Genomic DNA, 25,900 nt, shown 5'->3' on the forward strand with positions numbered 1-25,900 from the left:
GCTAATGTAATGCATTGCTCAAGGCCGCTGCGCTAGAATCATGCTGTATTAGCATCATAATCATGTATAATCTGTGTCCACATGTATAAGATTTGAATAGATTAAAGGGGGGCTGGTTCTGATGCAATAGCAATGGACTGATCAGGCGTAAGCGCAGAGCAGGTGATGTGTTGATGCACATGTTCAGTGGTGTTACAAGCTGAGTCAGGGCCAGGTAACACTGTTAGCTCAGCACAGATACCAGTGTGTTTGTTGTTTGTGACTGTGTGTGTGTGTGTGTGTGTGTGTGTGTGTGTGTGTGTGTGTGTGTGTGTGTGTGTGTGTGTGTGTGTGTGTGTGTGTGTGCGCATGTGTGTGTATGTATATCTGCATCTGGTTGTGTTTGATTATCCTTTACAGCCTCTAAGGAAGCGGGATTCATTCTCACTCTGATAATGAGGGAGAGACTAGCAATGCCCTCAAGTCATTTCTCCTCTTCTTCCATTCTTCCTGTTGCATCCGGCTGCTTTTCTTTTTTTCTTGCACTTTACCATTTCCAGCCTAGATAATCTGCGTCTCTTTTCCCATAATTCTGTCTATCTTTCCTCTTGACTTTCCTCACACTTTCTTGACATCGTCGTTCCCCCTTTATGTGTCTGTATTTATGTGTAGCTGTCATCAGTTTAAGACAACTGGACCGTGTTTGAGTCACTCCCTGTTTTTATGTCATAGATTTAAATGCTGGCTGACCATTATTCATCGGCCCGGTCGATGGCTGACTATCTCTGTGGACCCCGGCAATGGCAGCTCTGTTTCTCCCCACATAGCACAAATAGCCTTACTTATCCCGCATCAATACTCCGATGTGTTGTATATTTGCCTGGTTGCTCAAATGTCCATTCAACGCACTCCCTCTTACCTAACTTTCCCTGTAGATTCTCCAGGGGGGTTCAAAGCAGGAATGAGTCACAGCAGTGCATCCATTAAATTTAAACCAACCTTTTTCACTTTCTTTTCCACTCTCTCCATCTCTCCCTCTCTCTCTATCTCTGTTTTCCAGGTGACTGAAGTGGAGATTGACATTACGGAGCCCCGCTAGGAGGCCACTTCATCCCCCGCCTACCACTTTCTCCTCCTCCTCTTCCTCTACTTCCATCTTTTTCCCTGCAACCCTACCCCCCCCAACCTCAGCATGGATCTGAAGGATCGTAGGCACCGCTCCCTTACCAGGGGTCGCTGCTCCAAAGACTCCCAGTACAACAACTCCTCCCTGGATGCAGATGAGTGTCGTGTGCCTACCCAGAAGTCCTACAGCTCCAGCGAGACGCTCAAGGCCTTCGACCATGAGCAGAGGCTGCACTATGGCGGCTGCGTGACTGACCTGGTTCACCACGAGGCTGATGAGTACTCCAGGCAAGGTGAAAAGCAAAGCATTCCCTTCAAATGCTTTATTACACTCTAGCTTGGGGCTTGATCCATACTGTGCTGGACTGGAGACATTACATGCAAAATCAAGTCAATTTAATGACTTTAAAGGAATAGTTCAACATTTTGGGAAATATATGCTTAGCTTTCTTTCTTGCCAAGAGTGAGATTAGAATATTGATACCTCTCTGTTGTCTGTACGCTAACTATGTAGTTAGAGCAATCAGCTGGTAAGCTTAGCTTAGAAAAAAAGACAGCTATGCTTGTTTTGTCCAAAGGGGACACCTCTAAAGCTCACTAATGAACATGATATATCTTCAGCATGTTGTGGTTGTACAGGGTGTTCTATGCGGAACCACAACATGTTGTTTTTACACTTTTTGTGTGGATTACAAAAACACAGTGTAATGTGTTAATTAAAGGTACACTGTGTAGGAATTTCTCTCATCTAGCGGTGAAATTGTATTTTGCATTCAAACGAATAGTGCTCTCTAGCGCCTCACTTTTTCAAATGAGTGTTGCAGCTACGGTAGCTGTTATGTACCAAGAAGCTATTCATCGAGTTTTCTTTGGGTGATGAGGTTCGTTATTTCAAACAAACTGCAAACTGCATTGAATCATTAGTGTGAGCATGTATAAGTAATTTAGACCGTAACATTGACTTACCTGTCGAGAAGAAAGCCGGCAACTTCCCTTTGAAAGTCTTTCTCCTTCATTAGCTCTTTCCATCTGGGAAAGGCTACCCCGATGTTTACCCTTGTGTTTTGAATTCGCCGGTCACGTTGCCTTTTTAATTCCCTTTTTCAGCGACGAGGATTCCTTCTCCTGTGTCTCGGCATAAGTATGATCCTCCATTATGAACTAAAGTGCAGTGACAGGCGTCTCTCACTGATCTCCTTCTCCGGTTCAGCTGGTTTCAGTCACGTGACGCTGGCTCTGAACGTAAACGCGTTGCTACTGCTCTATGTCCCTCTCAGCGATTATAGTTTTTCAAAATGGAGGAACAACATGGAAGCCTCCTTGGACTTGCCTGTCCAATGTAAATACAGAGAAGAAATTCTTCGCTTACGAGGATAAGTCAGATCATTGGCAGAGGTCATTTTACACCAATGAAGACATATTTATGAATGAAGACATTGATTTTAGCTAATAAAATACTTAAAACACTACACAGTGTACCTTTAAAGAGCAATATAGGTGCTCATAGGCGCATTTCTTTTTTTTTACTTTGGACTGAGCAAGTTGTTTTCCCCTGATTTCCATCTCTGTGCTAAGCTAAGCTAACAGGTTGCTATTGTTGGCGTCATGTTAACCTCACAGACATGAGAGTGGTATTAGTCCTTTAATCTCCCTCTCGACAAGAAAGCAAATAAACATATTTGCCAAATTTTGCACAAAACATTAGGCATATTATTAATATTATTATTAAGCATAAAAGATATGTCTTTGCAGGCTTCACCAAAAATAGAGGTTTTTTAATATATTGTTCCAGGGTTATAAATCACCTTGTAGATATAACACATAATGAAGGCTGCCAATTGCAGCTAATAGGCAAAACTAGTAGGAACTCAAGGATGTAGCAATTTCCTTCACCAATTTACCAATTATCTCTGTTCTCAGTGCAGCTCCAGTAGTAATTTTCCAGTCCAGCACATATGGTTGAGCCAAGCATAGCTCATCACTTTTAGAGCCCTTCCAGTCCTGTTATGTGATTCTCAAACATCTGTTATCACACATTAAACAGTCACATTGCTGCACTATGTAAAGGTTTTCCAGCTGTATACTACTTTTAGCCACTGTGTGTTTCTTGCTAGGCCTCATGGCAAGCTGTTAATGTAATCAGATGGTGTAAATGCTGCACTTTGCAGCAGAGGACCAAAGCAGACCTTTAGCACCGGAAAGCCTGTCATAATGAACTTCTGTATCCCCTGGTGAGCAAGTTAGCCGATAGGCCGATAGGTCATCTCAAAAGGGGTGGGCCTGCTCTCATAGGCATGTCTTTAAACTGTGTGTGTGTGTGTGTGTGTGTGTGTGTGTGTGTGTGTATATTGCATAAGGACATGAAACAGGCAGTATTGATCTCTGGCTAGTGAAAGGAGTCAGACTCAATGGGATTGATCTGTGCTAAGCTCTGTTTTCTCTGCATGGCCACAGACATGAGAGCTCAGGGCAATACAACACATGAATGCAGATAAGAGAAGAATAACAGTAAAATCACCTTCACAGAGAAATAGCTGCATGTTAGAGAGTCCTTGATGGTATTTTCTAAATAGAACGTCTTCATTATAGCTTGAAAAGGTAGACCTACTGTCAGGTTTCATGTGTGACTGTGAGTGGTTTCAAAAAAATAAGAGAAATTGATCAATCTGACAGTAGCTTAAAGAAGAGAAATGTTTAATAGCGCACATGTTTTTAAAGAATACAACCGAAGAGCATTTTTTGCTCTGCAGAGTCAAAGGTGACTATAGAAAATGGATGATTGATTGGCGGGATGCTCGAAAGATTGGAAGTCAGTGGTGTGTGCTGTCCGGACACACTCCACTGCTGCACTGAGCTGACCTCACACCAGGCGATAGCTGGTCGATACCAAAGTCCTCTCAGCCTATCAGCTCCTTCGAAAGCCCAGAGCCACAGATGCATCGTGGGAAGTGTGGCCACAGGAGACCAACAGTGTTGCAGCACCATATGGACTGTGACACCACAGGAGGAGAAAGAAAAGGAGTTAGAGTGAGAAAGACGGAGAGAGAGAAGCAGCAGATGAATCGAGTTGTCTCCCTCTTTCAGCCAGACATTTTTGTAACTAGTACTTGAGCGAGTGAGGGATTGAAATAATGTGTTCCTCCTTTGAACAGCTTGTATTGGTAAGAGTAGACAGAAACTTTCTTTTCGTCAACAGTAATTACAAAAAATTGGACATAGGGGAGACTTTATTTAATGTCCTTGTTGTTTTATTGAAAACCTAACAAATAGAAGGGGAGATTTGACGTCTGAACTGACATGTGATATTAGTAATGCATGCGCTTATGAGGCCACACTAAAAAATATGATTAACTTTGATTAAATTATAATGATGTTTTTTTTGGTTGGGTGAGCCATCATGGCGTTGCTGCTTCTTATCGAGTAGTTTTGAGGTCATCCGTAGCTATTCTCAGCAAGTAATTTTGCTTTAGTGGTTATGTGTTGCACAAACAATTTACAGGTCTGTGGTGTGTTAATGCATATTGACTTGCCCTCACGGCTATCATTAGACTCCTGTGTGAGACATAAAAGGAGTGAGTGGGACTGGAGCACCCAGTGAGCATGTGCGTCACACACGCACATACATACACTCACACAAACTGTTGCTCACACAAATTGAGTTCCATATAGACCGATTTGGAGTGGACGCACGGTTACGTCACTGGAGTTATGCACGCATTGTGGTTGGTAGAAAAACAGCAGAAACAATGATGGATTTACTGTTTTTCAGGGACAGCTGGCTAGTTAGCTAGCTAGCTTGCTAATTCCACCATTCTTTAATCCTACACTGGTTACAGAAAATGAGCCAAACAGCTGACTGATGGTCAGCGGCAGTGTTGGCTCCAGAGATGGATATTCAGCTAGCTAACTAGCCAGCCCTAGCTTATCCATCCCCGGAATGGAGCTGTCCTCCGCTCTCCTCCCAGCGACGTAGTCTGCCAGCCGGAAGACTGCGGGTAGGTTTGGGCGATGTTCAAATTTACCAACCACCGACAGCCCAGCAACCGGCAGCAGGGACTGTCGATGTATTGGCCCAGGTGTGAGCGGCAGTGGCTGCGGCAACTACCCCTGCCCCCCTACTTAGTGAGCTGGGAGATGTGTTCCAGCAGCGAGTTTGCTATGTTCCTCAAGCTCTCTTAGCTTTTTTTAGTCTAAGAAATAAACAAGATAAACTCCCAAACTGTCAAGAAAGGAAATATTCTTACACCTATTTCCTTATTAAACAGAAATATACAACCTGCACCTTCTGAATTCAAGTTTCTCTCCTTTACCTAACTTAATTTAATTACCTTAAGTCATCCAAAACCTCCACACTTCATTCAAACTCAAATTAAACACACCAAAGCTTAGTTTTTCCACTGTTCCAACAATCACCAGCTCTGGTTTGATCAAAATAAATCCTTAATTCATAAAGTAAGATGTATCTAGTAGTAGTATGTAACTGGCTCTACATGCTGTCTCCCCTCTTTCTTTCACCAGTTAGGCTCCGCCCACAAAACGCATCATTGCTGTTTACAAACATCAGAAAGGTCTATTAAGTAGCTAATTGACTCACCTGCAGAACAGTTCATACTCCAGTGACATTTATCTTGATGATCCTTACTGTTTTTGTTGCTAAGACTTCATTCCTGCACATGCAAACATTTCTTAGGCAAAAATGCGGGCACAATGTAAGTTTTTTTCAAATTGTTTTTGGGGCTGTTTTTGTAATTCTGAAAGATAATTTACATTTAGTTATGCAGTGCAAATTAGGAGATGTTTGGCAGATGTTTGGATCTTTGAATAAGATTATTGCACAACACTGTAAGAACACAAACACCTTTCTTCAATAATCAAAACCGTCTTTTCTATTGTACAAACAGGTTTATGATAGGTATATTTCCAGTTTTGCTATCATGTAAAAATCTTAAAGAAATTCTTGCTTTTCTTACTATATTTCTAGATGTGCACAATAGTTCTGCTACAGCTTACTGTAGTTGGAGTCTTACTGCAAAGATATCATTGCCTTTGAAAATGACTTTCTCACTGCATATCGTTATGCATGAAAACTTCACTGGAATTTCAGTGATTCCTGAAGCGTAAATTCAACTTAAATAAGGAACATCATCTCCCCTTGGAACCATGTTTGGAGTGTGTTTGGAGACTTTCTGGGATACTGTATATTTGTGTTTTGCCTCCCAGGCAAGAAATATTTTTTGTGGACTTTCCTCCCAGTCCATTAGGAAACTGTTAATGATAATGTATTCCTCCTACATCCAACATATTTGTCCTGCTCCAACAATTTAGAATTTGTCCCAAATTCCGCACAAGGACGCAGGTTGGGGTGGTGGATGGGTCAAACAAATGGAGAACTCTCACCTGTCCTGTTGTTTTTGTTTTGTATTACTTAATGAAACAAACAGAACTTTCTCTTGCTCTGCCTCAAGTGCGAAACTGGAAGTGTACCATAACAGAGTTTGACCCAAACTACGACTTGATCTAAACTTATCTAAGTAGTGCATAAAACGTGTTTCATGCTTCTTGTGTCCAGCGCAGTCGGGGCGGTCTGGACAGCGATTTGATTAGGCCGCGCACCTGCAAGATATTGTAACAACCCAAACACCCTATTGCAGTGATTGGCTACGGAAGAGAAGAAGTCAGTTCTTTGAGCCGCTCTGACCGATGCTCTGACCGATGCTCTGACCGTTGTGACCACAATCTGTGTGAATGACCACACGGTTCGTGAAGACCATGGGCACCGTCTGCAGCGCCTTGGCCGTGCTGAATGCAAGTAGCATGAAACCCGTTTAAACCTAATCAAACTGCGACCGTTTCTCAACTTTAACGACGTGTTTAAAACCATGACGTTACGTTCTCTGGTTTAGATATGAGGACGGAAAACTGTGGGTCATATTTCCTGCCACCACTAGGGGCACTAATTCATGAAAACGCTCCTATGGGTTGTATTAGAGGGTAGGTATAAACAACCTATTTCATCGTATGGTTTGGAGGACTTGTTGTTAATACAATGTCAGGCTGAATGAATTAAGTGAAACTTAATAGCAATTATCATATATATATATATATATATCAAATGGTGCAGCTATACCAGGCTATATTTTAAATTTCTGAACATACCATGCAAATTTCAAGTAAATCATTTTCCTTTTCAGTTTATTCTCAGTGTTTGAACACTAGCTGTCCCAAACGGCTGATTGCTGATTTTGATAAAGCGTGTTTGCTAGTGTATTCCAGACCCCCCGCTTTCATTGGATCTCAACTCCACTGTTTCCCCATTACACCCTTATTACCTAGTCTGCTTGGATAAGCACAGCCAAATAACACATTCTTTCCTCACCATAACATGCAGCAGCCTGGGAAGCTCATTACAAGTGTTCACTATTTAACACCACAAAGCAACATATTTGAAAACATCACTGATCCCAATAATGTTACAAACCTCATTCACATATAGCCAGAAATAACAAAGAAAGCTTTGCCTTTTTTTAACATATAAAAGTCTCAGTTTCCTGTCGTATTTTCTTAGCGGGTTCGTTCAGGCTGAAAATGCATGTATCAATGCTTAACTGATAATCCCACGACTCAAATACAGTGTAAACTCTAATATGCCACTCTGAGCAGTGCACTGAAGCACACTACACCCCTTCTCTCTCACTGCAGTCTCTCTTTTTTTGTCTTCACCTCTCTGATCTTTCAACCCATACTGTGCATCTTCTTGCCTTTCTCCCAGTCTTTCTCGATGCTCCTATTCAACACATCCCAGTGGTGTGTCGACTCCCCAGGTCCACCACTAGACAGCAGGCATTATCACAGCCACTGCAGTCTCTAGAAGCTTTGGCCTTTCCTTTTAGAAGGATCTAAATGAGTCCCTCTACATTCTCCTCTGCTGCTTTCCCCTCAGGGATGGAAACCACACAGAGAATCCACACCACCCACCTGTCTGCCTTACTGCCTGGACAACACTCAACATCATCTACTGTCCCTACTCATTCTCTCTCCATCTTTCCATCTCTCACTTTTTTTCCTCACTTTCTTTTTTGTCCTCTTTTGCTCTTCTGTCACACTTTTATACTTGCTTTCTCTGTCTCATTCTTTTTCTTTTTTTTTACCCTCGCTGTTCCTGTTTTGTTGCTTTAGTGATCATATCACACATTTGTTATATTCAGGCCCTCTCTATGACTCTGAGAATGAACATGCCATGTGTGTCTTTGTGTATCTTTGCCCGCTATACCAGCTCTATAGGCTTGACCTGTCATCTTCACAGATGCACTGAAATGTGCATGTGTGTGCTTATATAATTACGATGAGGCCAATCAACCCCATAAGAGCCAGAGGCATATAATGGTCATTTTAATTTCCTTTTCTCGATCAACTTTAATGTGGACAAATAACTACAGTAGCCAATGATTGCTTTGTCCAAAAACTCTGCCAAACTCCTGGCATGATTGCCTCCACTGCCTCTATTCAAGACTATACAAGAATGGACATGGACAGGCATAATTTGCTCTGTCCTTTCCATTCTTTGACAAGAGGAGACTTCCAAGTATCTGCAAGAAGAGCAGCAGCCTCTCATGATGTGCCCTATTCAGTGAGATTCAGGGACTAACCCTAACCGTCAGCCTCCTATGTGACTTGTTTGCAGAATCCTCCATGACGGGATGAAAGGAACCTGCATTACACGGTCATACTTGTGATTTATCAAGTCCTTGGCCAATTCAAATCAAGGTGTGATTCCTGGTAGTTGTTGTCCAATGAGTACAACTCTGACTCTGTTTGGCCGGTGTCCTTGTCGCTTCGCAAACCACTTCCTCTGCTTAGTCAGGGCTCCTGCACAATGGTGAATGGTTGAATCAGGGGGATAGTGTGTACCTACCACGTGTTATGCCTCATGGTGAAGCGTATTGCTTGCAGCGGCTGGTGGCACCATGTGTCACAAAAATAGCACAACTGTCTGCAGCCCTCCACAGACAGTGACAGGGTTGAAAATGCATAGGCATTTGGACATTCTTGGGAGTGCAAAAATCCACACAAATAATATAAAAGAAATACAGAATGTGTGTGTTGTATGCTTCTGCATGCACACCTGCCTGTGTGTCCATGTATTCCATTGGAGATCAAAGAGAGAACAAAGCAGCTGCATGCTATAAAAAATAAATGGTGAGATAAAATGCAATCCCTCCTCTCTTCCTCCGATCCCTCTTTATCTTTGTCTTCTCCGATGGCATTCTGCGCCTCTGCCAGCTGCTGACACTCAAAAGCATCCCGTAGCTGCAGCAATAGAGCAGAGGAGTCGCTAAAGAATATGCTGGGGCCGACTCCACTCCGCTCCTCCAATCCTCAATGCTCACCACTCACTCCATCACCATATTCGCTCTTTTATACACAAGAAACTGCTCTTGTGGGTTTGTATGTGTGGTCCCTGCACATGCAAGGAGGTCTTTAAAGAGAGACTTAACTTCAAGTAACATCTGGTCCAGCATTTGGCACTTGTAGACACACACTCAGGCTACTGTACATGTCAATAGGGCCCAGTTTACAGACTCACATAAGCTCTTTTCCCTACATCACACGTAAAAACGGTGTGCTTTTGAATGAGCAGGAGAGATGAATCGTTGTTTTAGGACTAAGTAAAATGCCTTGCACTAAGTATACTGTAGATCTGTCAGAACTTGATGTGCCCTTGGGATTCACTCTATAACATTATTCACACAAACCAGAGTACACCTCACCTTAGTTTGTCAAATCCTGTCTGCCCTGTGGAGGGAGGGTGCTAGCTATTAGCACTGATGCTGCACACACACTGGGTAACAAATGAAACAAATAATAGCAAGAGGCCAGGGAAATGCATGCTGAAGGTGCCAGCTATTTAGCACAGATGCTGACTCTCATTCACACGGACACACATGCACGTACCACACACACACACACACACACACACACACACACACACACACACACACACACAAGCACAAATATCGGGTAACAAACAAGACAATTAATTGACAGAGGCCAGGGAAATGCATGCTGACATCTGCAATTTTCTTAGAGTAAAAATCATTTATCAGACAATGTTTTGTGGGTTTTGTGAGAGTTGAGTTAATCTATGTTTACCATGTACTGTAATGACCCTCTTTGACTCTGCTTTGGCAGTTTGTGATAAATGAGACAGATTGTAAATGTCAGTGTTATCAAGTGTTGTTTTTTTTTTCTCTTTTTCTCAGCCGAGTCACTTGCTTCCTAGCCTGTAATTAAACATGTTCCCCTGCCACATAATTTAAATGTGTGTGTGTGTGTGTGTGTGTGTGTGTGTGTGTGTGGGTGTGTGTGTGTGTGTGTGTGTGTGTGTGTGTGTGTGTGTGTGTGTGTGTGTGTGTGTGTGTGTGTGTATGTGTACGTGTTTACGCAGATGTATGACACATTTCTTTTGATTTATTTAAAATGTAGGCTATAACCAGGAAAAGTCTCATTGAGATTAAAAATCTCCTTTACAAGCGTGTTTTGGCCAAGACAGGCAGCAGCACTTTGAACTAAGTTTCAGACATACAACAGTTACAAACAATACAATTTCAGATCACAGCACAGCGAGTAAACCAAAATGCAACTCAGGTCATCATATCCTAGATCTCATAGGGGCAAATAGCTCCTTGCTTTAGTTATTAAAAAAATTATACCAACGCAAATGATTTTCTTTCCAGCTGATGTTGCTGCCTGTGTAAATACACTCCGATCACTATAGGATTACCATGCAGATGAATACACAATGGTGAATGATGCTATAAATTCAGGGAGAAATGGTGAGAAGATGGAGGAATTCCATAATAGATGATGTAGTGTACGGTAATGATGTACATAAATAACAAATAATTCCCTCAACACACTCCACTGATAATTTCTTTATCAATTCAACTTTATATAGAGAAATTCATGATCATCATTACGTAGCCCTATTTGTGATTAAATGTTCGCCAAGGGTGAATTCAATCTTTAAATTCCACATTTCTACAGACTATACCACACCATATTCTTCTTCTTCTTCTTCTTCTTCTTCTTCTTCTTCTTCTTCTTCTCTCTAGCTTTTAACATACTAGTTAGATGTCAACCTTGGTTTGCATAGGGAATGCTATTTGACCAAATCGTGTGGTAATGTACAGAGTGCTGAAGTTACAAATGTGGCTAGCTTATAGCATGACCACTTAACCACTGGCCTTAAGATGAGTCATGAATTTTTAAAAACTCAAAACTTCTAAACCCAAAAATTTGCACTATCATGAAACAGAAGCGCTGCAGTTTAATTTACCTTCCACAGTGACGCAGACTAGTGCTTAAACTGTTTACAGCCTGCCAACCACTTAGTGAGTATTTTCGGTGTCCATTAAGATCTTTTGACAGCATAGCTTTATATATTGTTATTATATCAATTATATTGTTAGATGCATTTGTTGTTGGTAGAATAAAATGAGACATACCAGTGAAAATCGGTGCAGTCTATGTGTTGCTGTTGGCCTAGGTATTCCAGTGTCCCCGGGTCAGAACTGTGGGTGGAGGGGTGTTGCAGCGTACAGTGTCTTTTTCAATACAATGACTTAGAATCGCCAAAGGAAAACTTACAAAAAGAAAGCATGGGTGTGTACATGCCTTTTCCTTTTTAACAGCATGCGTTGATATCTCATTTACTTTGGTATTATTAATAGTATTAATGAACTAATAGGCATACATTTTTCAGAATGTTTAATATCGACGCATGACTTACTAAAACATATATGTAACATATCACTATTTCTGAATGAATACTGCATAAGATCCATACATACTGTAGCTCAGCAGTGCACACTCCCTGTAGATATTCACTATGCACTGCATGGTCATTCTTGTCAAATGGCAGTAGTTCAGAGTCTGCATTTATTCATAGTTTGGGGTATCCACCTCTCAGCAGTGAACATCTATAACTCCTATCCTATCTCCCTGTCCGATCTTTAGACTAACTACGGATATTCAAAGATTCCCCTTTTGAAGTGTGTGCAGTATTTTTTTCAGAATTCCTAAATAGCCTTACATTTCAAAAGTGATTCCTTCGTGGATGTAAGTGGAATAACCCAGTGTTATAAGCAACATGAGGTATGTCTCCCAGGCTGGTCAACTCAGCCTCCTATTCATGGGTGAGAGGTGTTTCACTGCTCAGCGCTACACCTCTCAGTGACAAGACCTCCTCCCGAGTGCATGGTGTTGTGTCATGTCCCGTCCTGTCATGTCCTGTCCAACCCAGACTGCTGTGCTTTGTAGGAGTAGAACTAGCCCAGGGATGGATGACATTTGTCACACCTATTTTGGGCTCCTCATTATGAGGTGGAAGGGCCCCTGTGGCTCAGGCGGGAGCCAAAGGAACGGATGTCATCTGGGAGGTGTGGGAAGTGTTTGACCATGACTCTCCTATTTGGATATATCTGTTAGGTCGTTACTGCGCTACTAATGGTGGCGTTAATGACATGCCACATGCAATGGAGTGTGTGTGTGTGTGTGTGTGTGTGTGTGTGTGTGTGTGTGTGTGAGTGTGTGAGTAATGGACTTTTGATAATCAACACCAAGCCCTACGAGGCTGTCAGTGTTCTCTGTCATCCTGTCACAACATGTCAGTCACACAGGGAAGGTAACGTACAGTATCTCTGCTACTGCCACTCACTATGTAGGCCTACAGCAAGGAGCACTTTGCAAGACAACAAAAGTTGAAAAGAAAATATAACAGCACCATTTAATGAAACACTAAATAAATTAACATTTAAATTTGATCACACAATTGCAACATGACATTGTTTTTAAACAAACATTACCTTGATTCCTTCCATGCCCATTGAGGTGAAATGAATGTGTCAGTGTTTGAAGTGATGTGTGTGCTAACGCTTTGTTAACTTATTTGAGCAAAATGCACATGTTTAGTTTCCAGATGTCAAGATAAAACATTTTAATCTTGACAGCTTAATCTGCTGCAAACCTCTTTATTTTGAATCCCGGCAAATAAGAGTCAAAGAATAATCTTCCTTTTTGAGGAATGAGGCAGTTTATCTGATGGTCATGAGAGTGATAGTCCCGCTTTTCCAGACTATCCACACGCTGCGGAGCGGAGGAAGGTCTGGCTAGTCCCCACAGCATTCCTGGATGGGAGAAAAACGTGCTCTGGTTTATTGGCATTTCTTTAAATCAATCACAATCGTCTTGGGCGGTGCTAAGTTTCGCACAGAGCCGCTGCAAAATAGCCGTGCGAGAGAAAACTCAGATTGGACAGATAGTCTAGCTAGCTGTCTGGATTTACCCTGCAGAGATCTGAGGAGCAGTTAACCATAGTCCTCACAAAACCACTAGAGTTTAAAATTACAACACAAAGAAAGCGGAAGGAAACAGACATGCATCTGGCAGAATTTCCTGCTGCACCGGAGCAATCCCGGAAGTGGAACGTCAAGGATATAGACTATGAGAGTGATGACTGAGATAAGATGTTTAGCCAAAGAGAAAAGAAAGACTTCTACAGTAATATCATAAAACCCTTTAATACTCCAAACAAGAGGTGACAGGTTGATTAGAGAGCAGATGGGTGTCAGAAAAAAACACAAAATAATCATTTTATCATTATTATTATTCAGATTGTCTTTCTTCTTCTTATATGGAGGTAATATGGTGCAAAAGGTTGCAGACCAACTTGCAGAACAAAAAATCTGAACTTGTATGTTAAAATTTGCACTTGTAAAAAATATTCACAGACGTGATCTGAATTTGAAGTCACACAAAGAAAAAAAACACATGAGAGCTTGTAAAAAAATCTGAACTTGTAAATTGAAATTTGCACACACCTGTATTCTGAATGTGAAGTCACAGAAAAAATATTCACAAATGTGTAGATTGATATTTGCATGAACACAATGAGAGCTGCAAACTTGGTAGTGCAGCATTTACTCGTGTACTTTTTTTTTTAATTCGATCATCCATCACAACCACGACTCAGTGATGACAACCTCTGGAATCTGTCAGCGCAACTTCACATATGTGCTCTCTCACATCACAAAGTGGCGAATCTGCTCGTCTTGACTTTTGCAACACTTCTTGCGATACATTTGGTGCAAAACTAATTAGTACCTGTGGAAGCAGGGTATCTATCACCAGATGAGGGACAACTCTGTCCGGCTTATTTATGTATCATGGAAGCTTGGTGGAATAGCAAGCTAGCGTTAGCTAACTAAACCAACCAGCCCGCTTCTAAATAAATACCTTTTAATTATCTTAACACTTTTTAACAGTCAAACTGAAACGCTGGCGGTGAGCTCCAAGTCCTGCAGCCACAGACGGACCCTCATCAGTGGGGATCGGCCAGCGTAGCAACATTGCTAATGCCAGAAAGCTTCGCTGCCGACCGCGACCTGCAGTCGGAGCTCCAGCGGGACACGGAGAGCCCCACACCCGGTAGCAGCGGCCCATCCCCTGGCCATGACCAGAGCTTGCTTTGCTGATGTTGTGCCCACATTTTGCATCCCTGCAACACTCATATCTGCTGAGAATTACATCCACCACACAGGCAGCAACAATAATTTCTGCTGAATAATGCATCTCTTAACCCTCATTGCTGCCGAGAATTGCATCCAGGTAGCAAGGAAATGATAGAGAAAATGATCCCGAATAAAAAAAAAAGTACATGAGTAAATTTTGCACTACAAGTTTGCAGCTCTCATTGTGTTCATGTAAATATCAATCTACACATTTGTGAATATTATATATATTTTCTGTGACTTCACATTCAGAATACAGGTGTGTGCAAATTTCAAGTTCAGATTTTTTTTACAAGCTCTCATGTGTTTTTTTTCTTTGTGTGACTTCAAATTCAGATCACAGGTGTGTGAATATTTTTTACAAGTGCAAATTTTAACATACAAGTTCAGATTTTTTGTTCTGCAAGTTCTCACATTGTATTCTACAAGCTCTCACCTTTTGCACCATATTTACCTTCATATTCTTACTAAGAGTCCCAATATATGTTTGGCCATATGAATTATAGACATTGTATATTATCAAGAATAGTTATATTGAGAATTCTGCACAAAAAAAACAGTGTACAGTAGGGGTGTAACGGTACGCAAAAATCACGGTTCGGTACGTACCTCGGTTTTAAAGTCTGGTTGTTTATTACTATAAACTTTTTTTTTAACAATTTGTTTACACTTTTTAAAACACTTTTTAATAAAATATAATAAATAAAATATATATAAAATAAAAAAAGAATAAGAAAAATACTGCTGCAAAGTTCTCCACTAAATAAAATACTCTCAGTCTCAAACCAATATCACATAATAAAATATAATGAAAAATATAAATAAATAACTATTGATTACAGTGCAGCATTACCAATCCCAGCTTGTCAACAACCGAGTATGGTCGTAGATCAGCTGCTATAAAAACACCAATGGCTTTCGTTATTGCGTTGGCCCGATCGGAATTACCATCAAAGGTCTGTTTAAATGCCAACGGGAGCTGCGTTTGAATTATGGTCGTTTTTTTCTTTGTAGTAGTGATGTTCACACTCGCGTGATGCCTTTTCAAGTGTGTTAACAAGTTTGAAGTGTTGACAGAAACATACCCGATCATTCCTGAACAACGTTGGCACATTGCTTTCGTCTTATCGACTAGTCTTTGTCCGTTGACGTATTTTACTGGGAAACCGAAGTGTTCCCAAACAGGAGACCTTAATGATATGGTGGCTCTTCAAGCTCCGGCTTGTCCGTACTGTCTATGGGCTTGTCTGCATTGGCCATGACGCTAGCTAGCGAGAGGCTGGGCTAAAGCGTGCCGTGTATGTTGTTTTTCCCCAAACCACTTCAGCGGAAATCCCGCCCTGCATTTCATTGGTTTAGGTTACAGTGACGGCGGGTAGGTTTAGAGATCAGTGATTGGTGTAGGCAATCTGTACAGTGATTGACATATTGACATGACCAATGAAAACTTTAGAATCAGCTGCAGGGCGGGATTTGCACTGAACGCGGAGACTTCCACCACTTAATATGTTTGTGTGGAAACACGAAAATTGACCTATGTTCCGCACACAAAAGATTGCATTCGGCCGTTCGGTGCACACGTGCACCGTACCGAAAGCCCTGTACCGAAACGGTCCAGTACGAATACACGTACCGTTACACCCCTAGTGTACAGTATGTTCAATAACAGCCTTTTTAAACGCCCAATGGCTAAGTACCTAGTATTTCCATGTGCAATTGAACACATTTTACTTTTAGATAGAAATAAGCATTTTGTGTGTAAAGTCATAGCAAAGATGGTGATCTCATTATCAAAATTTGTAGAGGTTTTGTTCATTAACATCCTCACCTCTGATGTGTGGACCCATGCAACATTTGCTTCATTGTATACACTACTGTACTGTAAATCACCTCATCACCATGGAAACCCTGATTTGTGAAGATGTTTATTAGTATTCTCCACTGCTGCACTGTGTGTGTGTGTGTGTGTGTGTGTGTGTGTGTGATAATTACAGCTGCACAACAATCCTACAACCTCCATTCTCACTCTCACCAACAGCAGTAATCTTAAAGGAACACACTGACTTATTGGGACTTCAGTGTATTCATCGTATCCCCCAGAGTTAGATAAGTCCATACATACCCTTCTCATCTCAGTGTGTGTTGTAACTCTGTCTGACGCCCACACCGCTAGCCTAGCTTAGCACAGATCCTGGAGGTAACCGGCTCCATCTAGCCTACTGCTCCCAATAAGTGACAAAATAATGCCAACATGTTCCTATTTACATGTTGTGATTTGTGACTCCGCCCAAGTAGCAGTGAATAAGACAAAGTCCCAATAATTCGGCATGTTCCTTTTAACCTTAGACCTTTGTAAAACATATATTGAAGTCAAAGCCAAACAAGTCTGTCTTGATTTGGTGCATTCTTCAAATCCACTATGTTGGCTTAACATTCAGGTATACGCAGTACTCCTCTGTCTGTCTTTTTCTCTGCGTCTCTCTCCTGCTGCAGAAACTGTTTACCATGACCGAGGATTTCATCACTCTTCACTACCTCATCTTATGATCCCCTTTACGTCATCGGCTCGCCTTGCTCTCTATTTTACTCCCAATGATTTTTCTCACTCAAACTGCAGCGATCGTCTCTGGACTGTATCTGCAGCTCATTTAGCATATGTTTACATACTCAATTCTCAAAAATATCTTTTTTTCTAATTTCATTATTATCTATACAAAGAGGGGGAACACTTTGGAAGAGGTGATTTACATAAACATGGGCAGAGGATGAATAGTGGCCTCGAGAGTGAGAACGTGTGTGTGTGTGTGTGTGTGTGTGTGTGTGTGTGTGTGTGTGTGTGATGATGAGATGACTGAGAGGAGGACCATCTGTACTGTAGACTCCGACGTGCTTATAGCCTGCTCCTCGTCAGTAGCTGTCCTATAATACACGCAGTATGTAATTTAGTTTTGTATTCCAGCAAGATAGGATAAAGCAAGATAAGACTTAATTGATCCCCAGGGGGAAATTCACATGTAACAGCAGCACAGAGACGGGTAAAGAGGTACGAAAACAAATTTGAATTGAATTAAATAATTAATAATAAACAAGTAGATTTATAGCCTTTTGGATATGAGCTTGTGTTCCATTCTGCCTGCGTGTGAAGACAGCTGTGCAGAGAGTTTTGAAATAGGGAGGTCGACACTGAGAAATGTGTGTAACTGCCGTATTGGTCCGAATATAAGACCTGGAAATACGTCTGAAAAAGTGGGGTCGTCCTATATTTGGAGTCTAGACTTTCAGTTGATCAAGTCGCAGAGGCTGGTTTGAGAACGTAAGGGATGTCACCTGTTTCAACAGCCAGCAGAGAAGTCAGCTGGTAAAGTCAGCTAAAAACCATAGAAATGAAATGATCCATAATTTATTTTAATGTTACAAACAGCTGGTCGACATGGCAGAGTTTTAGACGGAGCCTCATGACCGCCCGAAAGCACGGTAACGTTATATATTCGGACCAATACGGTGATTAAAAAAACAGTACTATTCCCCATCTTGTCTTCTGTTTTACATTCCAGCTCTCCTTCTCTGTCTGTTATTTTTTAATAGCGCACTGAGCAGCTCAATGTTTTTTAAAATGTATTTTGTCTCGTCCTGAGTGACGAGGAGGTGAGACAGCGTGACCGATTACCCAGGAATCAGTTGGGATGTGATCCCAGAAGACCCCTGAAAGTTGGGTCCTAACTACTATGTTGTCTCTACTTTGTCATTTCCTTCATTTCTCCGACTCTCCTCAATCTTTCTTTCTCCCACTTCTGTTGAAACATTTCTTCACTTAGGCTCTCTATTATTAGGAAGGCATATGTATATTTTATTGCTTCGTAATTTACAGAAAAGAAAACACAAAAGAGAAATTCATTTTTAACAGGGGTGCTAAAGTGCAGTGCAGATGAATTCTGAATTGGATGCAAATGAAAATGGAAAATATTGAGAAATGACACATTTTTGGCTGCTATTAGCCACACATTTTAGCATGTTCTTAGCTGTGACAAAGAAAATGAGGCTTTTACTGTTATTAACAGTAATTTCAGCCATTCCAGGGATTGCTGGGAGCCTGCCGTGCACAGTGGCATTTGTTTCCTGATTTCGATGCATCCTCCACCCAGAAGCAAATCAGTTCACTAGTTCAGCGCTTCAGGGAAAATCAGAAATTGTTCGGAATTGCAGCCCGCTCAAAAACTGAAAAATCATGTCCAAGGGTGGCCTGCCGTGTAAACTATTGGATCTGGAAAAAACAACATAATTGCAGGCATTGAAGCCCACACATTCTGCCTATTTTATATCCTATACAGAATTACACGGCGGGGTGAGGGAGAGTCAACCAGCATAATGCAGAGTCCTGCTGCCTATACTTTGCCTGTCAAACTGCTAACAAGCTCAAATGATTTTTTAATGATAGGCCCCTCTATCCCACAAAGCTGTCTACTCACAAACACTCAGACTTGTGTACTCACACACACACACACACACACACACACACACACACATGCTGCAACGTTGCACGCATTCGCTCCCATACGCATCAGTAATGAGTTTTATTAAGGGAAGTACATGTGGTTTAATTGATCACTGCAAATGCCATTCCCACTCACTCTGTTGTATTCAAGTTCCAACAAGATGCTTCTTTTTCCCCTGTGTCACTTCTTTTTTTTCCAAAACACAACGTGCGGTGCATAAATACTCCAAATGATGATGTAGCTCAGGTGCAGGGAGCTAAAGTCCCTGCTGAGCTAAGAAACAAGTGGAACTAGAGCTTTTACCATGTAATGTTTCAAACAAATGATGGCTCTTTGTAAATCAGAGTCAGTATGTAAGATTCAGTGTTTGACCTGTAGTTTGTTGCGCTAACAAATGTTAGGGGCTGCATTGGTAAGGGAGTGTTGCTCCAAGTAACGGTGAGGCAATGAAATACGATCCTGGAAGTTAGAGTAGAGGTTTGAAGGCATATTAGACGTGAAACCGCACATTGCAGCAAAATGGGAGCCTGGCTGAACTTATTTGCCGTACAACTCTGCATTTTCTTTGGCCGGAGCCCTGTAGCAGTAGTGGTCCATTTAACCCAAACTACGATGTTTCCCTTAACCTAACCAAGTTGCTCTTGTGCCTACATATAACGCAACTTTAGTAAATAATGTAGTAACATTAGTATTTAATTTCAGCGCTGGTTTCTGGTTTTAAAAGGACGGACAAATGATGGCGTTCTGCCGATTGACGGTCAGCAGGGCTTAATTTGAGCCGGAACACGCTGGAACATGTTCCGGCACCTCCGACGTTGGATCAGGAACCTTTTTTATTGGATCCAGCACCTCCTGTGTCACTATGAAAAATGAATCGCCTAAATGAAAAAAAATAAACTACTGTTTGTGTAGTGTTCAATGTTGTTATCTGTCTTGTTAGTCTTTATTCTCCATTGGAGTTCCACAAAAGTCTTGTGTTTGCATTTTCAATGCGTTTTGAGGTGAATTTTCAGGGTAAGACAGAGGGGGGAGAGGGACTGAGGGAGGGGGGAGGCACTTCAACAGCGCGGCGCTGCACTTCAAGTGACACAAGCGCTTGTGCTGGTTGAGACTGCTGTTATAGCCTCGTTTCACTCAGGGGAAAAATGTCAAAAAGACAACAAAGTTTGCTTAACTTTTTCAAATACGCTGGCCAGTCGGATCCCAAACAAGCAAAAATCGTTTCTGCCGATCAAGAATGTGGAGACCACGGTGGGTTTTATGTTTTAATTGTCCGATGGATAATTGCTGCTTGTGAAAACGATGGTTGCAGTGTATTTTAAATTTTTTTTACATTTCGCATCGATGCAGTGCACGTTCTGAAATAAAAATAAATATTGCCCTGATGTACACACAGCGTTGTTTAGGCTTTTTTAGTCAGAGTCAGAGAAGCTACGTAGGCAGGTGTAATTTTTTTTTTGGTTCCGTTACCTCCAACCCCCGTTTTGAGTCACCGGATCCACCCCCCCTCTGCGCTCCGGGACCTCCCACTTTACAAATTAAGCACTGACGGTCAGATATGTGTGAGGGCACGGACAAGATGTTGTTGTTTCATTTAGAGGATTGTAAGGTGGCAGGGTTTTTCCACACAAGACTAAAGTCAGTCTAAATGTGGCTTTAACATACTTTTTTCAGTTATACTTCTGTTCCCCTTTTCTTGTTATTCCTGTTTAAACTTAATATAGCCCCATTTCCATTTGAATTTATTGAGCATACTGATTGAGTTCCAACTTGTACATCTCATATTCTGTTTCACTGCATTCTATCGTCTGTAGGCTGTTACCTATAATTTGTACCACCTATTCGCTCTCTTTTTTGCACATACTCACACACATTTCACAAATGTTACTGCCTGTTTCCCTTCCTTCCGCTCTGCCCTTTGCTCTAGTAGTGAAAAGTATTCCAGGAAGCATTTTATATCCTGCCGCTTTCACTCTATAGTATAGTTGAATGCAGATCTACATACATATATATATCCTCTATGCTGCAAGGTAATGATGGTGATGATGATTTCTTATTGTTATTCCTATTTCATCTATTTTTATTTGATTTTGATTTAGCATATACTGATCAAGGCCTTTCTTGTACATCCTGTATTACGTTTCAATGTGCGCTGAAACTCCGTAATAAGCCTGTAACAATTATTACATAATTGTCCATTATTTTAAAACTCTGACAAACCCGCTGATTAAATAACCATCACCACCCTTCACCTTTTTTTTCAGAGGACAATATATTTTTGTAATCATTTTTATGATAATAAAGAGGCATTGTTTACTTCATAGGCTGTGTATCTGTGTTATTACATTATCTGGGTCACATAATGGTGATATAACCAAAAAATGTATCCTGGAATTCATTCAAAACTTTAGTTTGTTTAAAAAAGTCATAAATAAATAAATATTTATTAATTTAACTGAAAGAGACAATTATGTTGTTAATCGCAATTATTTTGTAGACAGTTAATTGTACAGCAAAATTTGGAATTGTTACAGCTCTACTCAGCAACACACTACTTATTTTCACGTTTCACTTCTCTCCCCTTCTTACACTCTGCATTAAGGGAATCATTCTACATCATGCTGCTTTCGCCCTATAGCACACTTTAATCGAGATATACAACACATTCAACTGATCTGTCATCACCTGCCAGACAAACATACATGTTAGCATGTACATAATGAACAGATGCAGATGTTTGCGCAGCCCAAGGAAGCTTCTCCAGGGTCAAAACACACATTAAGCTCAAGAATGACAGCAGCGTCATAACCAAGAGGACTGCATTGATCTGATTAAATACCCCCCGCATCTGTCATAGTATCATGTAAGAAACATGCGATTGGTTTTCTATTTGTGGAGTAACTGAGATAGATTTTCATGTCTGCTTCAACCCGTTGCACCAATCCATCTTTCTTTCAGTACACGTAGATTGCTACGGCATCGGGCTGTGTCTGCCGCTGACGGTGATAAGGAGTGATTGGATTTTGCATATGTAATCACTGGTTATGGCATGTTAATCGTACAGAGTGGTGGCCTGTGGGATGTAACATTAGATATGTGTGGCAAGCACACACACACACACACACGCACTCACACATGCATGCACGCATGCACACACACACGCACACACACACACACACACACACACGCACACACGCACACACACACACACACACACACACACACACACACACACACACACACACACACACTTTAATGTTGTGTAACTGCTCCAGCTTAGTGTTTGTTTAGACTAGAAGATGTGTTTGTGGCCCAATTATTGTCATTGTAGTTGGATGGGATGATTTGCATAAAGCATAATTTTAACTGTGATTGTGGATTAGACACTTCTCTAGTGAGCAGTTCCGTTCGGGATGATTTGCTCACTGATATTAAAGGAAGAACCCATGTGCTCTACTCTCTCAGGCCTCCTGGAGTTCTCTCCCGTCCTCCTACGATACTTCATCTCAGGTATGGGTTTATTACTAGAGTTAGATTCTGTGCATATACAATAGTGCTGTAGTGTAAATTACCAACACATTGTAAAAGTCCCTAGCGCCACGTATAGTAAAGAAGCTTCCTTTTTTGTGATCCTTTATGATAAGACAAAGACAAAGAAGCAAAGAAGACGAGGAATGGTAATATTCCCTGATGTGTTGGGTGCCTTCGGCAAGCTGTAGCCTACAAGCTTTATCCACCTGTAGAGTTATTGGCTCGCCGTTGCTCTCCAGTCCAGTCCATATGTTTGTCTGAGTAGAAGTATAGAGCCTGTCACCACTTTCCCTGGCGTAGTTTCCTTTCAGGCCCTCCCTCTCTCCAATTCTTTTCAGCACAACTCTCAAGTTTCATCGAGGCTGTGAAGAGGAGCCGTGAAGATCCAGCAGACGATTTTCATCTGTTTAATTCCTCTTTCTCTGATTGCGTCCGTACGCCTGATGAGTCACAGTTAACCCAGTCACGCAGCTGTGTGATTCCCAGCGCATTGATTCATACAGTGTGCCGCCACAATGCTGTCCTCTCTTCACTCGCCTCTTCCTTTCTCCCTCCCTCACAAACTGCTAATGAAGTGAATCACAACTGTTTTTCCCCCGATCCCTTTACCCCAACAGCTGATGGTGAGCGATTGCATCCACAATACTCTTTTAATTAGTATAGAGAATAAATTGGTTGAGCATGCCTTTTTCCTTAATTGCTTTTTCCTCAGCTTGGATTTAATTGGGCCGCAGCACTGTTTATTGATCTCCTTTGATGTGCTTTAATTTGGATAATTTTATATATTTATTTTGGAAGTGACGAGTCGGTTTGTCTTGAGGGGGCGAGTGTTAGGCGGCTGGGCCGGTACTGCAGCAGACTGCAGCATATTCAGGGAGCCTGTGGTCCAGCGTGTGATGGCAACTAGGTGGGGAGATGATCGAACCCAGAAGGCAGCAAAGGAGCTCCACTACAGTCTGAGAGGCCTCGAGTGAACAGCTCTTTGATCTCCCATCAACACCTCATGAATGCCAATGCAGAGCAGTAAAGCAAGGGAGGCAGGCCTTCTAAGCCAGCTTTGACAGGCCTGCAGGCCAGTACATATTCCTTCCAGCAGCTAGTTTGTACTTTGTGCCTGATTCATGCTGCGTCATCTCTCCCCCTCCTGCCTGCCACAACAAAGACCAATTTTCTGCCTCCGCCTCCGTAGTTTCATAATTAGTGTGCTTCTCTGCGTGTGATTGTGGGTTTGTTTGCTAGATATGCGTGTGTGTTTGCTTGTGGGAGCATTTGTTTGTGTGAATGTTCTTCATTTGCTGCTTTTACTTATATTACTCCCCACACTCCACCTATGTAACTCCACTTTCTCCCTCGCAGGGGGTAACTTCACCCTGGCTGAGCTGGGAGTATGCGAGCCGACTCCCCCTCCGCACCCCGCTGCCGTCCCCTACTGTCCCGACCTGGGCCTCCTCCAGAGGGGGTACTCCCTCAGTGCCGGCTCTGATGCTGACTCGGACCCCGAGGGGCCGCTGTCTCCAGAGCGAGCCATCCAGCTGTGGGCCGGACGAGGGAGGGTAAAGTCCCGGCGCAGCTCAGGAGTGTCCAGTCGCGAGAACTCTGCCCTCACCCTCACCGACTCGGAGAATGACAACAAATCTGACGACGAGTCAGGTAGGACAAAGGACTCTTGAAAGATGTGTATATCAAAATACAGGCCCATTGATTTGAAAAAAAAGTGAGGAAGGGGGTGAGTAAGACTTGAGTGCAAAAGAAATCGGGGAGGACGCATCAGACTGATATAGTAGGATAGTCAATGTTTAAATTGGGCCCCGAGCGAGAAAGTATATCTTACACAAGTTTGTCTATTGTTGAAATCTTTAGAGCACCTCTCAAACAGACAGCCATTATATGAATTGCGTGTGAGTCTGTTTCTGATCTGAAGAACAGTGGTTGGACCCCTGACCCCCACCCCCCACGTGATGAATCTCCATCCTCTGGCAACTTTGTTTATTGCCAACTTTCCCATTTCCTTGTTAATCCTGATGCCGTCGTAAACCTGTGCTGCAGCTTCGCCGAGGTGTCAATGGAGGTTAATGAAAAGTGGATGGAAGGAAAAGCAACAGTCTAATTAATTGATTTCTCGGCGGAAAAACGTATCAGCTGTGGATCAACCTCTGTTGGACTGGGGGCCTCCGAATCAGAAACAACTCCTGTCGACTGATCAAACTACTCAACACCTATTAAACACATCAAGGAACACCTTCCCTGAGACGCGCCTCCCATCCCACTCCCCGATAATTGCTTTGTGGTTAATTACCAAGCTAATCTAGCAGCCGCAGATATCAGCCGCTGCTCTCACTCTCTCTGTCTCAGGGCCAGGAGAACGCCATTGAGCGCTCCGTCGCCCGCATTTCCAGACCTTGTAAAATTAGCTTCTTAATCCTATATTGTGATAATAGTTTGGCTGCAGTATGGATCAAAAGTTGTTGTTGTGGGGTTTTTTCAGCTTCCAAAAAGAGACTTTATCCAGTGATATTTCATCATGGATATTTTTGTGCTCCTGCAGGGTTGTCTGGTCATTCATATTTTGATTATGTAGAACGTGTCAAATCAAAGTCAATACAATTGAATGCAAGACTTCCAAAGTTTGCCTTCTATATTAAAGCGTCTGGGGGAACCACTGATTCGCACCTTTCGGCTCGTCTCATGGTTTCACAGAGCGGAGATGTAGATCAGGCGTCTGCATTGCTGTCTCTGCCAGCATGAAGATATCAGAGGCAGTGTGGCAGCCTGATAAAAGGACCAGCTATGCGCATGTGTCTGATCAAGCCAATTTGTTAGTTATTTAGTTGCTCTGAAAGAGGAAATGTCACCCTTCGCTCCTCCCAACAGAACATCTGATACTGAAGGCACGTCACACCTCAAAGCACCCAGAGGAATGATTTCTCTTCCACCAGACCTAACCAGCCTGTGTGCCCCCGAGCAGCGCGGCTGCTGAATTTGCAAATGTGTGCGTCTATCATTGTCTTTCTACTGTATATGCTATACTGTCTTTCTACGGCTGTAAGAATATGAGCCTAAACCCTGCATGTGTGTGCAGGAGTGTGAAACCGGAGCAACAGGAGTGTCAAAACAGCAGGAAGAAGATCTGAGGATCTAATAATAGAGATTGACAGAGGCAGACAGAGAAACAACATCATAAACACATGCTAACAAATCAAAAAC

At 42.1% G+C, this 25,900-nt stretch overlaps 1 protein-coding gene across 9 annotated transcripts in view; it reads left to right on the forward strand.

The window, feature by feature from the left end:
* The window catches only part of tenm2 (teneurin transmembrane protein 2), a 226,685-nt gene that overhangs the window by 59,558 nt on the left and 141,227 nt on the right, over positions 1-25,900 (forward strand). For 5 of the 9 annotated variants that reach the window (XM_036005167.1, XM_036005147.1, XM_036005153.1 and 2 more), the window contains exons 2-5: positions 1,040-1,397; positions 22,631-22,681; positions 22,810-22,842; positions 24,053-24,346. In XM_036005167.1, coding sequence (XP_035861060.1) covers positions 1,172-1,397; positions 22,631-22,681; positions 22,810-22,842; positions 24,053-24,346 — 604 coding nt within the window. In that variant the 5' untranslated portion in view covers positions 1,040-1,171. The remainder of the gene's footprint in view (positions 1-1,039; positions 1,398-22,630; positions 22,682-22,809; positions 22,843-24,052; positions 24,347-25,900) is intronic. The other 4 variants (XM_036005162.1, XM_036005165.1, XM_036005161.1 and 1 more) reach the window with 2 other exon arrangements.

This window comes from Sander lucioperca, chromosome 1, assembly GCF_008315115.2.
Source record: "Sander lucioperca isolate FBNREF2018 chromosome 1, SLUC_FBN_1.2, whole genome shotgun sequence".
Lineage (NCBI taxonomy): Eukaryota > Metazoa > Chordata > Actinopteri > Perciformes > Percidae > Sander > Sander lucioperca.